Source organism: Hylobates moloch, unplaced genomic scaffold (genome assembly GCF_009828535.3).
Source record: "Hylobates moloch isolate HMO894 unplaced genomic scaffold, HMol_V3 SCAFFOLD_15, whole genome shotgun sequence".
Lineage (NCBI taxonomy): Eukaryota > Metazoa > Chordata > Mammalia > Primates > Hylobatidae > Hylobates > Hylobates moloch.
Window position 1 is genome coordinate 70,790,491 of NW_026652290.1, and position 13,698 is coordinate 70,804,188.

At 37.3% G+C, this 13,698-nt stretch overlaps 1 protein-coding gene across 4 annotated transcripts in view; it reads right to left on the reverse strand.

Annotated features, from left to right (window-relative positions):
* ACYP2 (acylphosphatase 2) overlaps positions 1-13,698 on the reverse strand; it is a 192,632-nt gene that overhangs the window by 161,599 nt on the left and 17,335 nt on the right. For 3 of the 4 annotated variants that reach the window (XM_032179003.2, XM_058428447.1, XM_058428446.1), the window contains exons 2-3: positions 11,081-11,097; positions 7,774-7,883 (exon numbers count right to left, since the gene is read on the reverse strand). In XM_032179003.2, the coding sequence (XP_032034894.1) occupies positions 7,774-7,883; positions 11,081-11,097 (127 nt within the window). Of the gene's footprint in view, positions 1-3,218; positions 4,641-7,773; positions 7,884-11,080; positions 11,098-13,698 lie in introns of those variants that run through there. The other variant, XM_032179004.2, reaches the window with a different exon arrangement.

Below are 13,698 nucleotides of genomic sequence, written 5' to 3' on the forward strand. Positions count from 1 at the left end.
TGTAATCCCAGCACTTTGGGAGGCTATGGCAGGCAGATCACTTGAGGCCAGGAGTTCAAGACCAGACTGGCCAACATGGTAAAACCCAGTCTCTACTAAAAAAAAAAAAAAAGAAGAAAATACAGGATCAGGTCCATATAGAAGTTCTAAAAGAAGAGGGTCCAAAAGAGATAGGGAAGGAAATTGTCAAAGAAAAAACATTCTCCTCCAAGTACATTTAAAGCAAAATTAAAACATGCACAAAGGCAGATGGTTGTGAAAATGGAGAACAGAAATAAGTGGAATATCTGACAAACTTTCTGAGGGAATAAACAGGTATAACTCCCAATCCTTTGTATTCGAATGACATCAAACCTCTCAACAGCAACACTATAAGTTATGGAACTATGCCTTCAAAATTCTTAGTGTGAGATTATTTTTGGCATAGAATTTTGTAAGTCAATCAGTCAAGCACAAGGGTTAATGAAGGCATTCAGAGATGCAAACTTTTTGTCTCTCATGCACCTTTCCTTGGGAAGCTTATAGAGAATTACATTTCTGCAAAATAAGAGAAAAAATCAAGAATGATTAAAACATATGATTAAGGACACAGGAGCCTGCTCCACAGGAAAGCAGCAAAGAGAAACACCAGAGTACAGTTGTGGAGTAAACTCAGACCCAGACTGGAAGACAGGCCTCCAGGAAAAAGCGTGACAGACAGGTTGTGTGATGCACTTTGACATTTGCACATAGATCTGTGTGGGATTTAGAATATGTATTAACGGGTATATAGAGTTTCTGTTTTCTGTATATAGTCAAACATTAGATTGAACAACATGAAATTGTTGTTTTATAGATTAAAATATTGTCAGATATTGATAGTTTAATATCATTTGACCAAATTTACAGGTGAGTAATATAATGCCAGAAATTTGCTTTAAATACCTTAACAATGACAAAAAAAAAGGTGGAGGAATATATGAAACAAGAATGTCTGAAAGTATACTGTTATTGAAAGTGAGTAATGGGCACACAAGCTTCACTGTCCTTTTTTCTCTATTCATATATGTGTTTGAAAACCCCATCATAAAAAAATATAAAAAGAGAAAAGTATGGCAACACCAAAATGTACATTTTAATAATCTTTCAGACACTGAACTAATTCTAGGACTGCTTGCCCCAGCCTGTTTGGAAAGTGGGAAAAATCAGTTACTTCATTCAAGCAATTTAATCAGGTATCCTGTTACTTGCAGCCTAAAGCATCCTAATTGAATCATATATCCTAACTGATCAATCCAAAATATATCATGTCATTTATCATAAGGATTTAACAAAAATTTTTAGGTAGAAATCTTCTAGGCCTCGTTCTCAGATTATAATCAAATAAAAATAGAAATAAATAATAAACGATTACTTTAAAAGTTTTAACTGGGAATTTTACAAACACAAACTCAGAATCCCATTAGTTACAGTATTAGTTCAAAGAAGAAATAAAAAATGAAATTACAAACTATCCAGAAAGCAATGGAAGGAACATTTACTACCAAAACCAATGGAAAAGAAAAAAACTGTATTCGGGAGAAAATGCCTAATCACCTTCATTATTAACTTTAAAAAACTAAAAACAAAGGCAACTAGGACTCAACGTTGAAGACTTAGAGGAGCAACAAAGAAAGAAAGAAGAGGAAATTAATAAAGATGGAAGTTGAAATTAATGAAATGTAACCCCCCCAAAAAAAATCAATAAATCTAAAAGCTGTTTTTTAAAAATATACCCATGAAATAGATAAATTCCATCAGAGCCTGATTAAGGAAAAAGGAGGAGAAAATGAAGTTATACAAGATTAGGAATTTTCAAAAGGCATATAATCACAGATACAAGAGATTTTTTTTTTTTTTTGAGACAGAGTCTTGCTCTGGAGCCCAGGCTAGAGTGCAGTGGCACGATCTTGGCTCACTGCAACCTCCGGCTCCTGGGTTCAAGCGATTCTCCTGCCTCAGCCTCCCCAGTAGCTGGGATTACAGGTGTGTACCACCATGCCCGGCTAATTTTTGTATTTTTAGTAGAGACGGGGTTTCACCATGTTGGCCAGGCTGGTCTCAAACTCCTGACCTCACAATCCGCCTGCCTCAGCCTCCCAGAGTGCTGGGGTTACAGGCGTGAACCACTGCACCTGGCCGAGATTTTTAAAATTATAAAATTTATCACAACAAATTTGAAAACCTAGAAAAATTGGATAATTTCCTAGCAAAATAAAAAGGAATCCAAGAACATCTGGAAAACTCAACTATATCAGTTACTTGCTGGGTGCAGTGGCTCACACCTGTAATCCTAGCACTTTGGGAGGCCGAGGCAGGAGGATCGTTTGAGCTCAGAAGTTCGACACCAGCCTGGGCAACGTAATGAGACCTCACCTCCACAAAAAAATGTTTAAAAATTAGCTGGATATGGTGGTGCATGCCTGTATTCCTAGCTACTTGGGTGGCTGAGATGGAAGCATCACTTAAACCCAGCAGGTTAAGGCTGCAGTGAGCTGTGATTGTGCCATTGCACTCCAGCTTGGGTGACAGAGCAAAACATTTTCTCAAAAAACAAACATACCAGTTACCACAGAGTAGATTGAAAAGGTGGTTAAAGGTCAACATTGAGAAGGCAGCAGGACCAGGTGATTTCCTAATTTGTTTCTGCTAACCTAAGAACAATAATTCTGATATTTTAGTTATTCCAGAATGAAGAGAAGGATGGGAAACTTCCTAATATGTTTTATGAAGCCAATAAAACTATAAAATCAAAACATGATAGAATACCCCCCCCTCAAAAAAACTGGCTGGGTGCAGTGGCTCATGTCTGTAATTCCAGCATTTTGGGAGGCCGAGACAGGCAGATCAAGAGGTCCGGAGTTTGAGGCCAGCCTGGCGAATAAGGTGAAACCCTGCCTCTACTAAAAATACAAAAATTAGCTGGGAGTGGTGGCATATGCCTGTAGTCCCAGCTACTCAGGAGGCTGAGGCAGAAGAATCGCTTGAACCCAGGAGGCAGAGGTTGAAGTAAGCCAAGATCGTGCCATTGCACTCCAGCGTGGGCGACAAAGCGAGACTGCACCAAAAGAAAAAAAAAAAAACCACCTTACATGACTTATATATATATACAAAAGTTCTAAATAAAATATTGGCAAGCAATACTTGGCAATTCAGCAATAATTCAAAAGAATAACACACTGTAACCAATCAAAGCTTAATTCAAGGAATACTAGAGTAAAATTTATTGTGATAAAGTATATTTACCTAAAACCAACAGCAAACATCTTTTTACTAGGTGAAACAATAAAACTATTTCAAATAAAATCAGAAACCAAACAGGCATGCCTGCTATTGCTATTATTAAACATTGTCATGGCAGGTCTGACAAATGAAGTCATTGAAAAACAGATACACCATTTTTCTAATTGCATAAATGTATTCTTTAAAAACACAATAGACTATAGTTTTTTAAAAAAACTGATAGAATTAATAATATTTGATAAGGTAATACTATGATATACAATTAATATACAAAAGTCATTAGATAGTCCATATTTAAGCATGAACAACTAGAAACATAAATGGGAAAGAAATCCATATGCAATAGTGAAAAGGTCATTAAGATACTTAGAAATAAACTTAGCAAGAAAAGTACAAAAACCTATGTAAAGAAAACCATAAAATCATACTGAAGGATAAATTTTAAAATCTAAGCAAATGGAACAACATCTGTGTGTTATTAAATGGGAAGATTTAATATCATAAAAATGTCAGTTCTGTCTTTTTTTTTGGGGGGGGCGGTGGACAGGCTACTCCCATTGCCCAGACTGGAGTGTGGTGGCGCAATCTCAGCTCACTGAAACCTCTGCCTCCCAGACACAAGCGAATTCTCCTGCCTCAGCCTCCCAAGTAGTTGGGACAACAGGCATATGCCACCAACCCCAGCTAATTTTTGTATTTTTTGTAGAGACAGGATCTCGCTGTGTTGGCCAGGCTGATCTTGAACTCCTGACCTCAAGTGATCCACCCACCTCAGCCTCCCGAAGTGCTGGGATTACAGGCAGGAGCCACCGCACCCAGCCAAAATGTCACTTCTCTTAATTTCATAAGAATGCCCAATTAAAAAGCAAATACAATAATGAGATCCTAAGACATAAAATGGACATTAGGTAAAAATTGAAATCTAAATAAATAGGGATTTTAGTTAATACTAATGTATCCATATTGGTCCATTAATTGTTAACATATGTATCATATTAATGTAAAATGTTAACAGGAGGAAAATTGTGTGGGCAGTGTATGGAAACTCTCTGTATTATCTTCACAATTTTTCTGTAAATATAAAACTGTTCTCAAAAATAAAGTTTATTTTTGTAATCCCAGCACTTTGGGAGGCTGAGGCAGGAAAGTCATCTGAAGCCAAGAGTCATATACCAGCCTGAGCAACATAGTGAGACACTATCTCTACAAAAAAATATATATATATACATACACACACACACACACACACACACACACACACACACACACACACACACAAATTAGCCAGCATGTGCACTCAGGAGGCTGACGTGGGAAGATCACTTGAGCCCAGAAGGTCAAGGCTGCAGTGAGTCTAGATCAGACCACTGCACTCCAGCCTAGGAGACAGAGCAAGACCCTTGTCTCAAAAAATAAATAAATACATAAAGTTTATCTCAAAAGCATATGTGTGAGACAATCACGTAAGTTTTTTTTTAATAAACAGAATAGAATTCCAGTTAAATAGGTAAAAGTATCTTAAAGTTATTTGCCCAAGAAAGCAAATAAAAGAATCAAAAAGAACAGTGAGAGGAAATATACTGTAGAGATAGTATAATTAAATCAGTATGGTATACTGATGTAGGAACAGAGAAATAGATCAGTGGAACAGAATAGAGAATTCAGAAATAAAATCCAGTTTATATGAGATTTTAACGTATGACAAAATTGTATTTCAATGCAATGGGGGAAAGAGTGATTATTTAGTAAGTGGCGCTAGGACAACTGGCTATTCATCTGGTAGAAAACAGTTGGTCCAATATCTCATCTTATAAATAAAAAACAAATTCCAGATGGAGTAAATGCTTAAATGTAATAAATAGAGCATCAAGTTAGAAGAAAACGTGGGAGACAACACTTAAAATCTGTTTCTTAACCAGAGAGAAAAAAATAGCCATATTTGAGTTAATAAAAATGAAAAACAATTTATGTTGCAAAGCTATCATAGACGAAACTAATAGGCAAATTATAGATTTGGGAAAATACCTGCAAAAGCGATAACAGATAATGGGTTAATAACCATAACCACTACACAAAGAGCTTTTTAAAATTGGCAGGAGACAAGCAACTCGATAGAAAAATGGGTAAAGGATGTGAAAAGGGAGTTCATGAGAACAAATTCACAGACATAAGCATAAAGATGCTCCAACTTACTAGTCATTAGAGAAATGCAAATTACAGCAAAAAATAATAATCACTCACAACTAATCAGATAAAAGAAAAATTAGAGAGTACAATACCAATTGCTGACAGGATGAGGAGGAAAACAATGTAAATTGTTTACAGCTGTTTTGTAAAGCAGTCTGACAAATATTTTTACATTAAAAATACACAGACACTTCAACCAACAAATCACACCCCTGGGAATCTATGCAATCAAAATAAAATCACCAATAAAATTTTATTGCAGCATTGCTCTTATTGCAAAAAACAAGAAAGAAAAAAATGAATTTCCAGCAATAAGGTAATAATAAATCTATATATTGTGGAATATTAAGTAGCCAATAAAAAGAATGAATTAGAGATTACCACTTCACTTGAAAGGATTTTCCTGGATGTATCTTTGAGTGATAAAGTAAGATGCAGAGAAGGGAATACACCATGATCCCATTTTTAAAAAGCAAATATTGAACAAAACCCATAAATGTGTGTGTGTGCACACGTGTGTGTGTGAGAGAGAGAGAGAGAGAATGTGAACATGGAGACAAGCAGAAGAATACACACTAGCTTGCTAACACAGGTTACTTAAGAAGGGTGGTGGAGAATGCAGGGGTTGAAAAGAAAACATGAGCACAATGTATGATATGAATTCATTTATGTTAAGCAAATTAATCAATGACCCTCTATAATGTGGATTAGGAATATAACATGATTGGTATGAGCTTCTATCTTCCACATAGTCCCCTGTTTTTGAAAACTATATGATTATTTTTTTCTAGCCTCCCTGGAATCACGGGACATAGTCTCTACTTTAAAACTTCCTCACAATCATTTGGCATTTTCTCTTTCATTGAGCTATCAGTTCTGTATAACAAAAGTCCCAAAATTTCTTGTACATTTTGTGACAATTCTACTTAAAAATATTGTTTTTCATTAACTGTCACCCCACAGTTTATGAAACTGAATTTTTGGACCCCACTTTTCAATTTGAGGTGTAGTTTTACACAAAACACAAGTATGCACCTAAATATTAAAAAAATAGAGAAATAAGGAGTTGATAATTATATATTTACTGTTTACTGAAATGTCCAGAAAATAAAAATATACATTATGGAAAAATATGCACAAGGTATTCTATTTCAGTAAAAATCTGCAAAACCTTAATTACAAATGCATACTTAACTATTTTTAAGTGAAAGAGAAAGCTGTAGAAAGTATTCCTTGTCATAGGTTAATAAAGAGGAGGGAAATAGACAGAAAAGTACACATCACAAGTTTTACCTTTACACATCGCAGTGTTATGTTACTTCACTTATTACAATAAGCAAAAACTATTGCTTTGGAAATCTAAAAATATTAAGTAATGAAAACAAAGATAAATTGCAAACAATAAAATAAATTGAGTGTTACTTAGTACCTACCTCATAAGATCTGTTGTGAAGATTGAGATAATTCACGTAAGGTACTTAGCATATTGCCCAACATGTAAATGCTCAATAAATGTTAGCTATTTTTTAATTAAAAAAAAAAAAGACTACAGAGAGCAGTGGAAATTATGAAGCTGAAAACATAAGGCTTTTGAAAATGACATTGTGTACACAGGGCCTTTTTCCCCATATTACTGAATCTGGCCTCTTCTGGACTTCAAGGATTCATGATTTGGTAAGCATCCAGCTCATGAAACACATTCTCATTGGCAGGAAAAATAAAATTACAATTGGATAAATAAGGCACTTAACAATAAAAAGGAGACGGCAATCTTTTTGCCTGGAACGCTACCCTAAGAACTTCGTGAACCGTCCTAATGCACTATGCATCTGTCACAACACTTCAAATGAGAACTACGTGGGCCCTGGACATCTCCCTAATGCTGAAGGAGATGCAACAGGACACACAGGTTGGACAGGGAAGCCACAGCTCTTCTCGAGGCCAGCCCAAGTGGGAAGTCCGTTCCTAAACATAGAAATGCTACTCCCAACTCTGAGAATTTCTTCACAGGCCTGCCTACAAACATATTAGTTTGATTATAATCTACAAACAAAATCTGGTCCATCAATACTATTCTTACTGTACAATGAAACATTAAAACATTAAAACAGCCTCATAAGGCTAGGCATGGTGGCTCACACCTGTAGTCCCAGCTACTTGGGAGGCTGAGTCGGGGGGATCTGAGACTGGAAGGCAGAGGTTGTAGTGAGCCGAAATTGTGCCACTGCACTCCACCCTGGGCAAAAGAGCAAGACCATGCCTAAAAAAGCTAAAAAACAGCAGCCTCATAAATTTCATGTACATGTGATTAATTTTACTACTCACATGGAATTGACTTTGTCTTCTGGCCCCTGCACTTGGCCTGTCACGGTGCCTTTGCTGGTATTCTTCACCCAGCCAACCACTCCTATTTTCCTAGCTTCATCTTCTGTATACTGGTTTCAGGAAAAAAACAAGAAGAATAAAGTGCAGCATCAAAAGTCTGAATTCATAACATACTTGATTCTAATATCTAAAAAATGCTAACCTAATAATCATTTTTTGTAGTCTATGCCAACAACTGTATAGATGACCTACAGTAACCTCTATTTATAAGAAGCTTCACATAAATGGTATCTTTTGTTAAATTCCACTTTCAGTAAAAACAACTCCACTTTCATAAAAACATCATGAAAAACTATGCTGAGAGTTTCTATGATGTGTTTTTGGATACATAAAATTTAGCTGCATTGCCCTTAAGACTGCTAACACTAAATTACATTGTTAACCTGGGTTCCAAAGGATAATCAATCCAAGATTCTCAATCACTGAGAAAAAACATATACAGTTATGATCAACATAGAGTATTGACAAGCAGAAATAGAGACTAAAACACTTTGAAATTTCCAGCAAAAATGAGGGAAAATCATTTTAATAAGAAAATTATAAACAACCCCATTAAAAAGTAGGCAAGGACACGAACAGACACTTCTCAAAAGTAGACATATGTGTGGCCAAGAAGCATATGAAAAAAAGCTCAATACTACCAATCATTAGAGAAATGCAAATCAAAACCACAAAGAGATACCTTCTCACACCAGTCAGAATGGCCATTATTAAAAAGCCAAAAAATCACAGATGCTGGCCAGGTTGCAGAGAAAAGGGAATGCTTACAAACTGTTGGTGGGAGTGCAAATTGGTCCAACCACTGTGGAAAGCAGTGTGTGGCAATTCCTCAAAGAGCTAAAAACAGAACTACCTTTCAACCCAGCAATCCTATTATTGGGTATATACCCAAAAGAATATAAATTGTTTCATCATAAAGACACATGCACACATATGTTCACTGCAGCAGTATTCACAATAGCCAAGACATGGAATCAACCTAAACACCCATCAATGGTAGACTGGATAAAGAAAATGTGGTACACATACACCATGGAATACCATGCAGCCATCGAAAAGAATGAGATCATGTCCTTTGCAGGAACATGAATGGAGCTGGAGGCCATTATCTTTAGCAAACTAACACAGGAATAGAAAACCAAACACTGCATGTTCTCACATGTAAGTGAGAGCTAAATTATGAGAATACATGGACACAAAGAGGGGAACAACAGACACTGGGGCCTACCTGAGGGTAGAGAGTGGGAGGAGGGAGAGGAGTAGAAAAAAATAACTCTTGGGTACTAGGCTTAGCACCTGGGTCATGAAATACTCTGTATAATAAACCCCCATGACACGAGGTTACCTATATAACAAACCTATACGTGTACCCCTGAACCTAAAATTTTTTTTTAAAAAAAGAAAGAAAATTAAACTAGCAAGAACACTAGCATAAACATGCTGATTTGCAGAGTTATTATAAGACTGAAAGATTCTCATGTTTTCTGTTGGCTCTGGACTTGGCACAGAAATGTTATAATTGTCTATGGGTAGATTTAGCACTCCTATTATTATTAACAGTCTTTTAAAATTTCCTTTTCTAGCTCCAAATTCAGTTGTGCTATGTAAGTAGCAACATTTTGATTTTGAATTATTTTAACTACATAATACTAAAATTCCTATTGATTCAGTCTACTAGAACTTTTTTTTTTTTCTTTTGAGATGGAATTTCACTCTTGTCGTCCAGGCTGGAGTGCAGTGGCGCCATCTCGGCTCACTGCAACCTCTGCCTCCCAAGTTCAAGCCATTCTCCTGCCTCAGCCTCCCAAGTAGCTGGGATTACAGGCATCCGCCACCATGCCCAGCTAATTTTTGTATTTTTAGTAGAGATGGGGTTTCACCATGTTGGCCAGGCAGGCTGTTCTTGAACTCCTGACCTCAGGTGATCCACCTGCCCCGGCCTCCCAAAGTGCTGGGATTACAGGCGCAAGCCACTGCACCCGGCCTTAGAACTTTTCAAAAACATACTCTTCTCCTGTATGGAGGCCAGGGTGATCAAGATCTCTACACTCCACATCCCCAGCTGTATGAAACAACACAAATCAAAATGGTAACAGCTAAGACTGATGTTAAGAGGTGGCCCTGAAAATAAGTCACTTTCTTATTAGATAATAACGAAAAGGGAGACAATCTGAATTTTGGGGGATGGGGCTGCCTCATAATAGAGATTTTACCAATGGGAAAATATTAGAACCCTCAGGATTTGGGAACCAGGGACCTAATCTAGTGACCCAGCTCAGATAGTAGGTGAAAATGCATGCCACAATTAACTTGTAGGATAGGAGTACTTAAATAAATTAAAATTTTAAAAGCAACATGGAGCCAGGCACGGTGGCTCATGCCTGTAATCCCAGCACTTTGGGAGGACAAGGCAGGTGGATCACTTGAGGTCGGGAGTTCAAGACCAGCCTAGGCAATATAGTGAAACCCTGTCTCTACTAAAAACTAAAAAAAATTAGCTGGGCTGGGCATGGTGGCTCACGCCTGTAATTCCAGCACTCTGGGAGGCTGAGGTGGCTGGATCACTTAAGGCTAGAAGTTCAAGACCAGCCTGGCCAACATGGTGAAATGCCATCTCTACTAAAAATAAAAAAGTAGCTGGACGTGGTAGCAGGCACCTGCAATCCCAGCTACTTGGGAGGCTGAGGCAGGAGAATCGCTTGAGCCTGGAAGGCAGAGGCTGCAGTGAGCTGAGATCGCACCACTGTACTGCAGACTGGGCAATAGAGCAAGACTCTGTCTCCAGACTAAATAAATAAATAAATAAATAAATAAATAAATTTTAAAACACAACATGGAGCTTAATCTGCTAAATCCTTGGAACCACTTCATTATGCAACATTAGTGCATTTTGTTTTGCAGTGCGACATATGTATCCTTGTCTAGAGGATTTCTTCCATCCAGAACATGTGGAAAATCCCATAGTTTGTATTCAATACATCTAATCAAAGCGTTTCATTAAAATCACCCAAAGAGAGGTACTTTTGAATGTAGAAAATGTTAAGTAAATACTAAGAAGGGTACAATGTTTTTAGCATTAATAAAAATCTCAATCAGTAATTTCAAAGAAATACATATATTTCCTCATTTGCTGTCAAGGACAGGGAGTAAACAGTAGACCAGCACAAAGTAGAAAACTGCCCTATCTCTGTAATTGGGAATAACAGTGGGAAAAAATGGCAAAATAATAAAGATTGTATCGACTTACCATTCTGAAGCAAACACCTGTATAAAAGAAAGATAAAAAGAATTGTCAGCTTGTCCTCCTTTAAAAAGTTATTTATTTCCTGACTTAACTTTTATCTAGGTAGTCCTCATTTATCCTTGTTTTCACCTTCTGCAGTTTCACTTAATCCTCAATCAACTGTGGTCCTACAATATTAAATTTAAAATTCCAGAAATAAACAATTCATAAGTTTTAAATTGAATGCCTTTCTGAGTAGCATAGTGAAACCTCATGCTGTCCCACCCATGAATTATCCCTTTGTCCAGCAGATCCACACTGTAGACACTCTCTTGGTTATCAGATCGACTGACTTGGTGGTACTGCAGTGCTTGTGTTCAAGTAACCCTTATTTTACTTAATGATGACCCCCAAAGCACAACAGTAGTGATGCTGGCAAATGTGCCAAAGAGAAACCATGAAGTGCTTCCTTTAAGTGAAAAGGTGAAAGTTCTCGACTTGATAAGGAAAGAAAAACATTGTATGCTGACGCTGCTAAGATCTAAAGTAAAAACAATCTTCTGTCCATGAAACTGTGAAGAAGGAAAATAAATTTGTGCTAGTTTTGCTGTTACACCTCAAATTGTAAAAGTTATGGCCACAGTGTATGATAAATGCTTAGCATATCGAGGGTTCTACACTATCCGCAGTTTCAGGCATCCACTGGGGTTCCTGGACTGCATCCCGACCCAAGAACAAGGAGGAACCCCTGTATTTATTAAGTGGTAAGTAAATGAAACAAATAAAATGTTTAATCTGAATGTATTTAGAAAGTGTTTTTGAAAATTAGTTTCTTTTAAAATGAAAAGAGAAAAGAAAGACTTTTTGGAGAAAAATAGTAATATTCTGCTGAATCCAAATAAATAAAATGCTGAAGCACATATTCATTCTATTTTTAAATGCTAAATAAAACAAAATAGTTATTACAGGTACAGCTGAGTATACTTGGCATAAAATTTAGCTGTCCTCAACTTTTAAGATATCTTCTTAAAATGTAAGGACTAAACACAAATTTAAATGTAATAAAACACTTGTGTATTTTATTTCTAGTTACAGAACCAATGAAACATATCATGAAATGATATGCTTGACCATAACTTGGCTTCTGAAGCCTCAGTTCTTTCTTTCTTTATTTATTTACTACTTACTTATTTATTTATTTTAGAGACAGGGTCTTGCTCTGCACCCAGACTGGAATACAGTGATGCAATTGTAGCTCACTGCCCCCTCAAACTCCTGGGCTCAAGGGATCTTCCTGCCTCGCCTCCTGAGTAGCTGGGACTCCAGGCATGAGCCACAGTCCCTGGCTCTGAAGCCTCAGTACTAATAGAAACTAACTGAAATGGAAGTGATTCTTAGAATCTCTATAGTGTAGATTACATTATGTTAATACTTTGAACCATGTAGGTTGGGAAGTATTGTTGGTCTTGGTTATGTTTTCCCTATCTAGACCATGATAAGCTGTTCTATAATGGCCAACTATGATGGTATCTTATACTTTGCTCACCCAGCCTGCAAAACTACGGGAGTCTCATCTCAGACAGAGGTCAAGAATACTATGGGACTTCCTACCTTGGGTTGTCTAGAACCAAACATTGATACATAGAGAACTGGGCCCTAGAGTGGGGGTGACACAAGAGACAAGCTGGTTCCAAATTACCAGGGATATGTATTTATGATATGGGACCCCTTTAGGGAAAGGGAAGGCCTTCTTACATCTCTCCTGGGAATTGCAGCAATGACCCTAAATAACAGATCTCAAGTCAGTCCTTCAAATTGCAACTTGGAAAACTCTTGATCCAAAAGGATGAATTAGAACAGGCTTCTTTGGGATAGATATGCACCACATCTGAGCTCCTACTTGAGAGTTGGTTAAAATAGTCCTAAGTAAAGAAACATCAGGAATGTATCAGGTGCAGAAATTCAGAGCTTGTTAGTACCTATTGCAACTTAGTTTTTATTTCTAACTAGAACACATGGTAAATTTGGAAATTTACTTTTTCGCACTCAAGAAGCCAAATGACAGAAAAAAAAACGCACTTAAATTTAGAGGAGAGGACATAGCAATTAAAAAACATTGGGAATGGATAAACAACTGCGGTAGATCCACACCATGGAATACCATGCAGCTGCAGCAATAAAAAGGAATGAACCATGGACACAAGCAACATGTATGAATCACAAATGCATTATGCTAAGTAAGAGAGGCTAGACTCACACATACTGTGTAACTCCACTTTCTGGAAAAGGCAAACTATAAGGACAGAAAACTGATTGTCAGTTGCCAAGGGCCAGGAGTAGAGGGGAGACTGCTACAATGGGGGGTGAAGAACTTCGGGGTGATGGGACTGTTCTATATCTCAGTTGTGGTGAGGATTACATGACTGTATGCATTTGTTAAAAATTCATTGGGCCGGGTGTGGTGGCTCACACCTGTAATCCCAGCACTTTGGGAGGCCAAGGTGGGTGGATCACCTGAGGTCAGGCGTTCAAGACCAGCCTAACCAATATGGTGAAATCCCATCTCTACAAAAATACAAAAATTAGCTGGGCATAATGGCGGGTGCCTATAATCCTAGCTACTTGGGAGGCTGAGGCAGGAG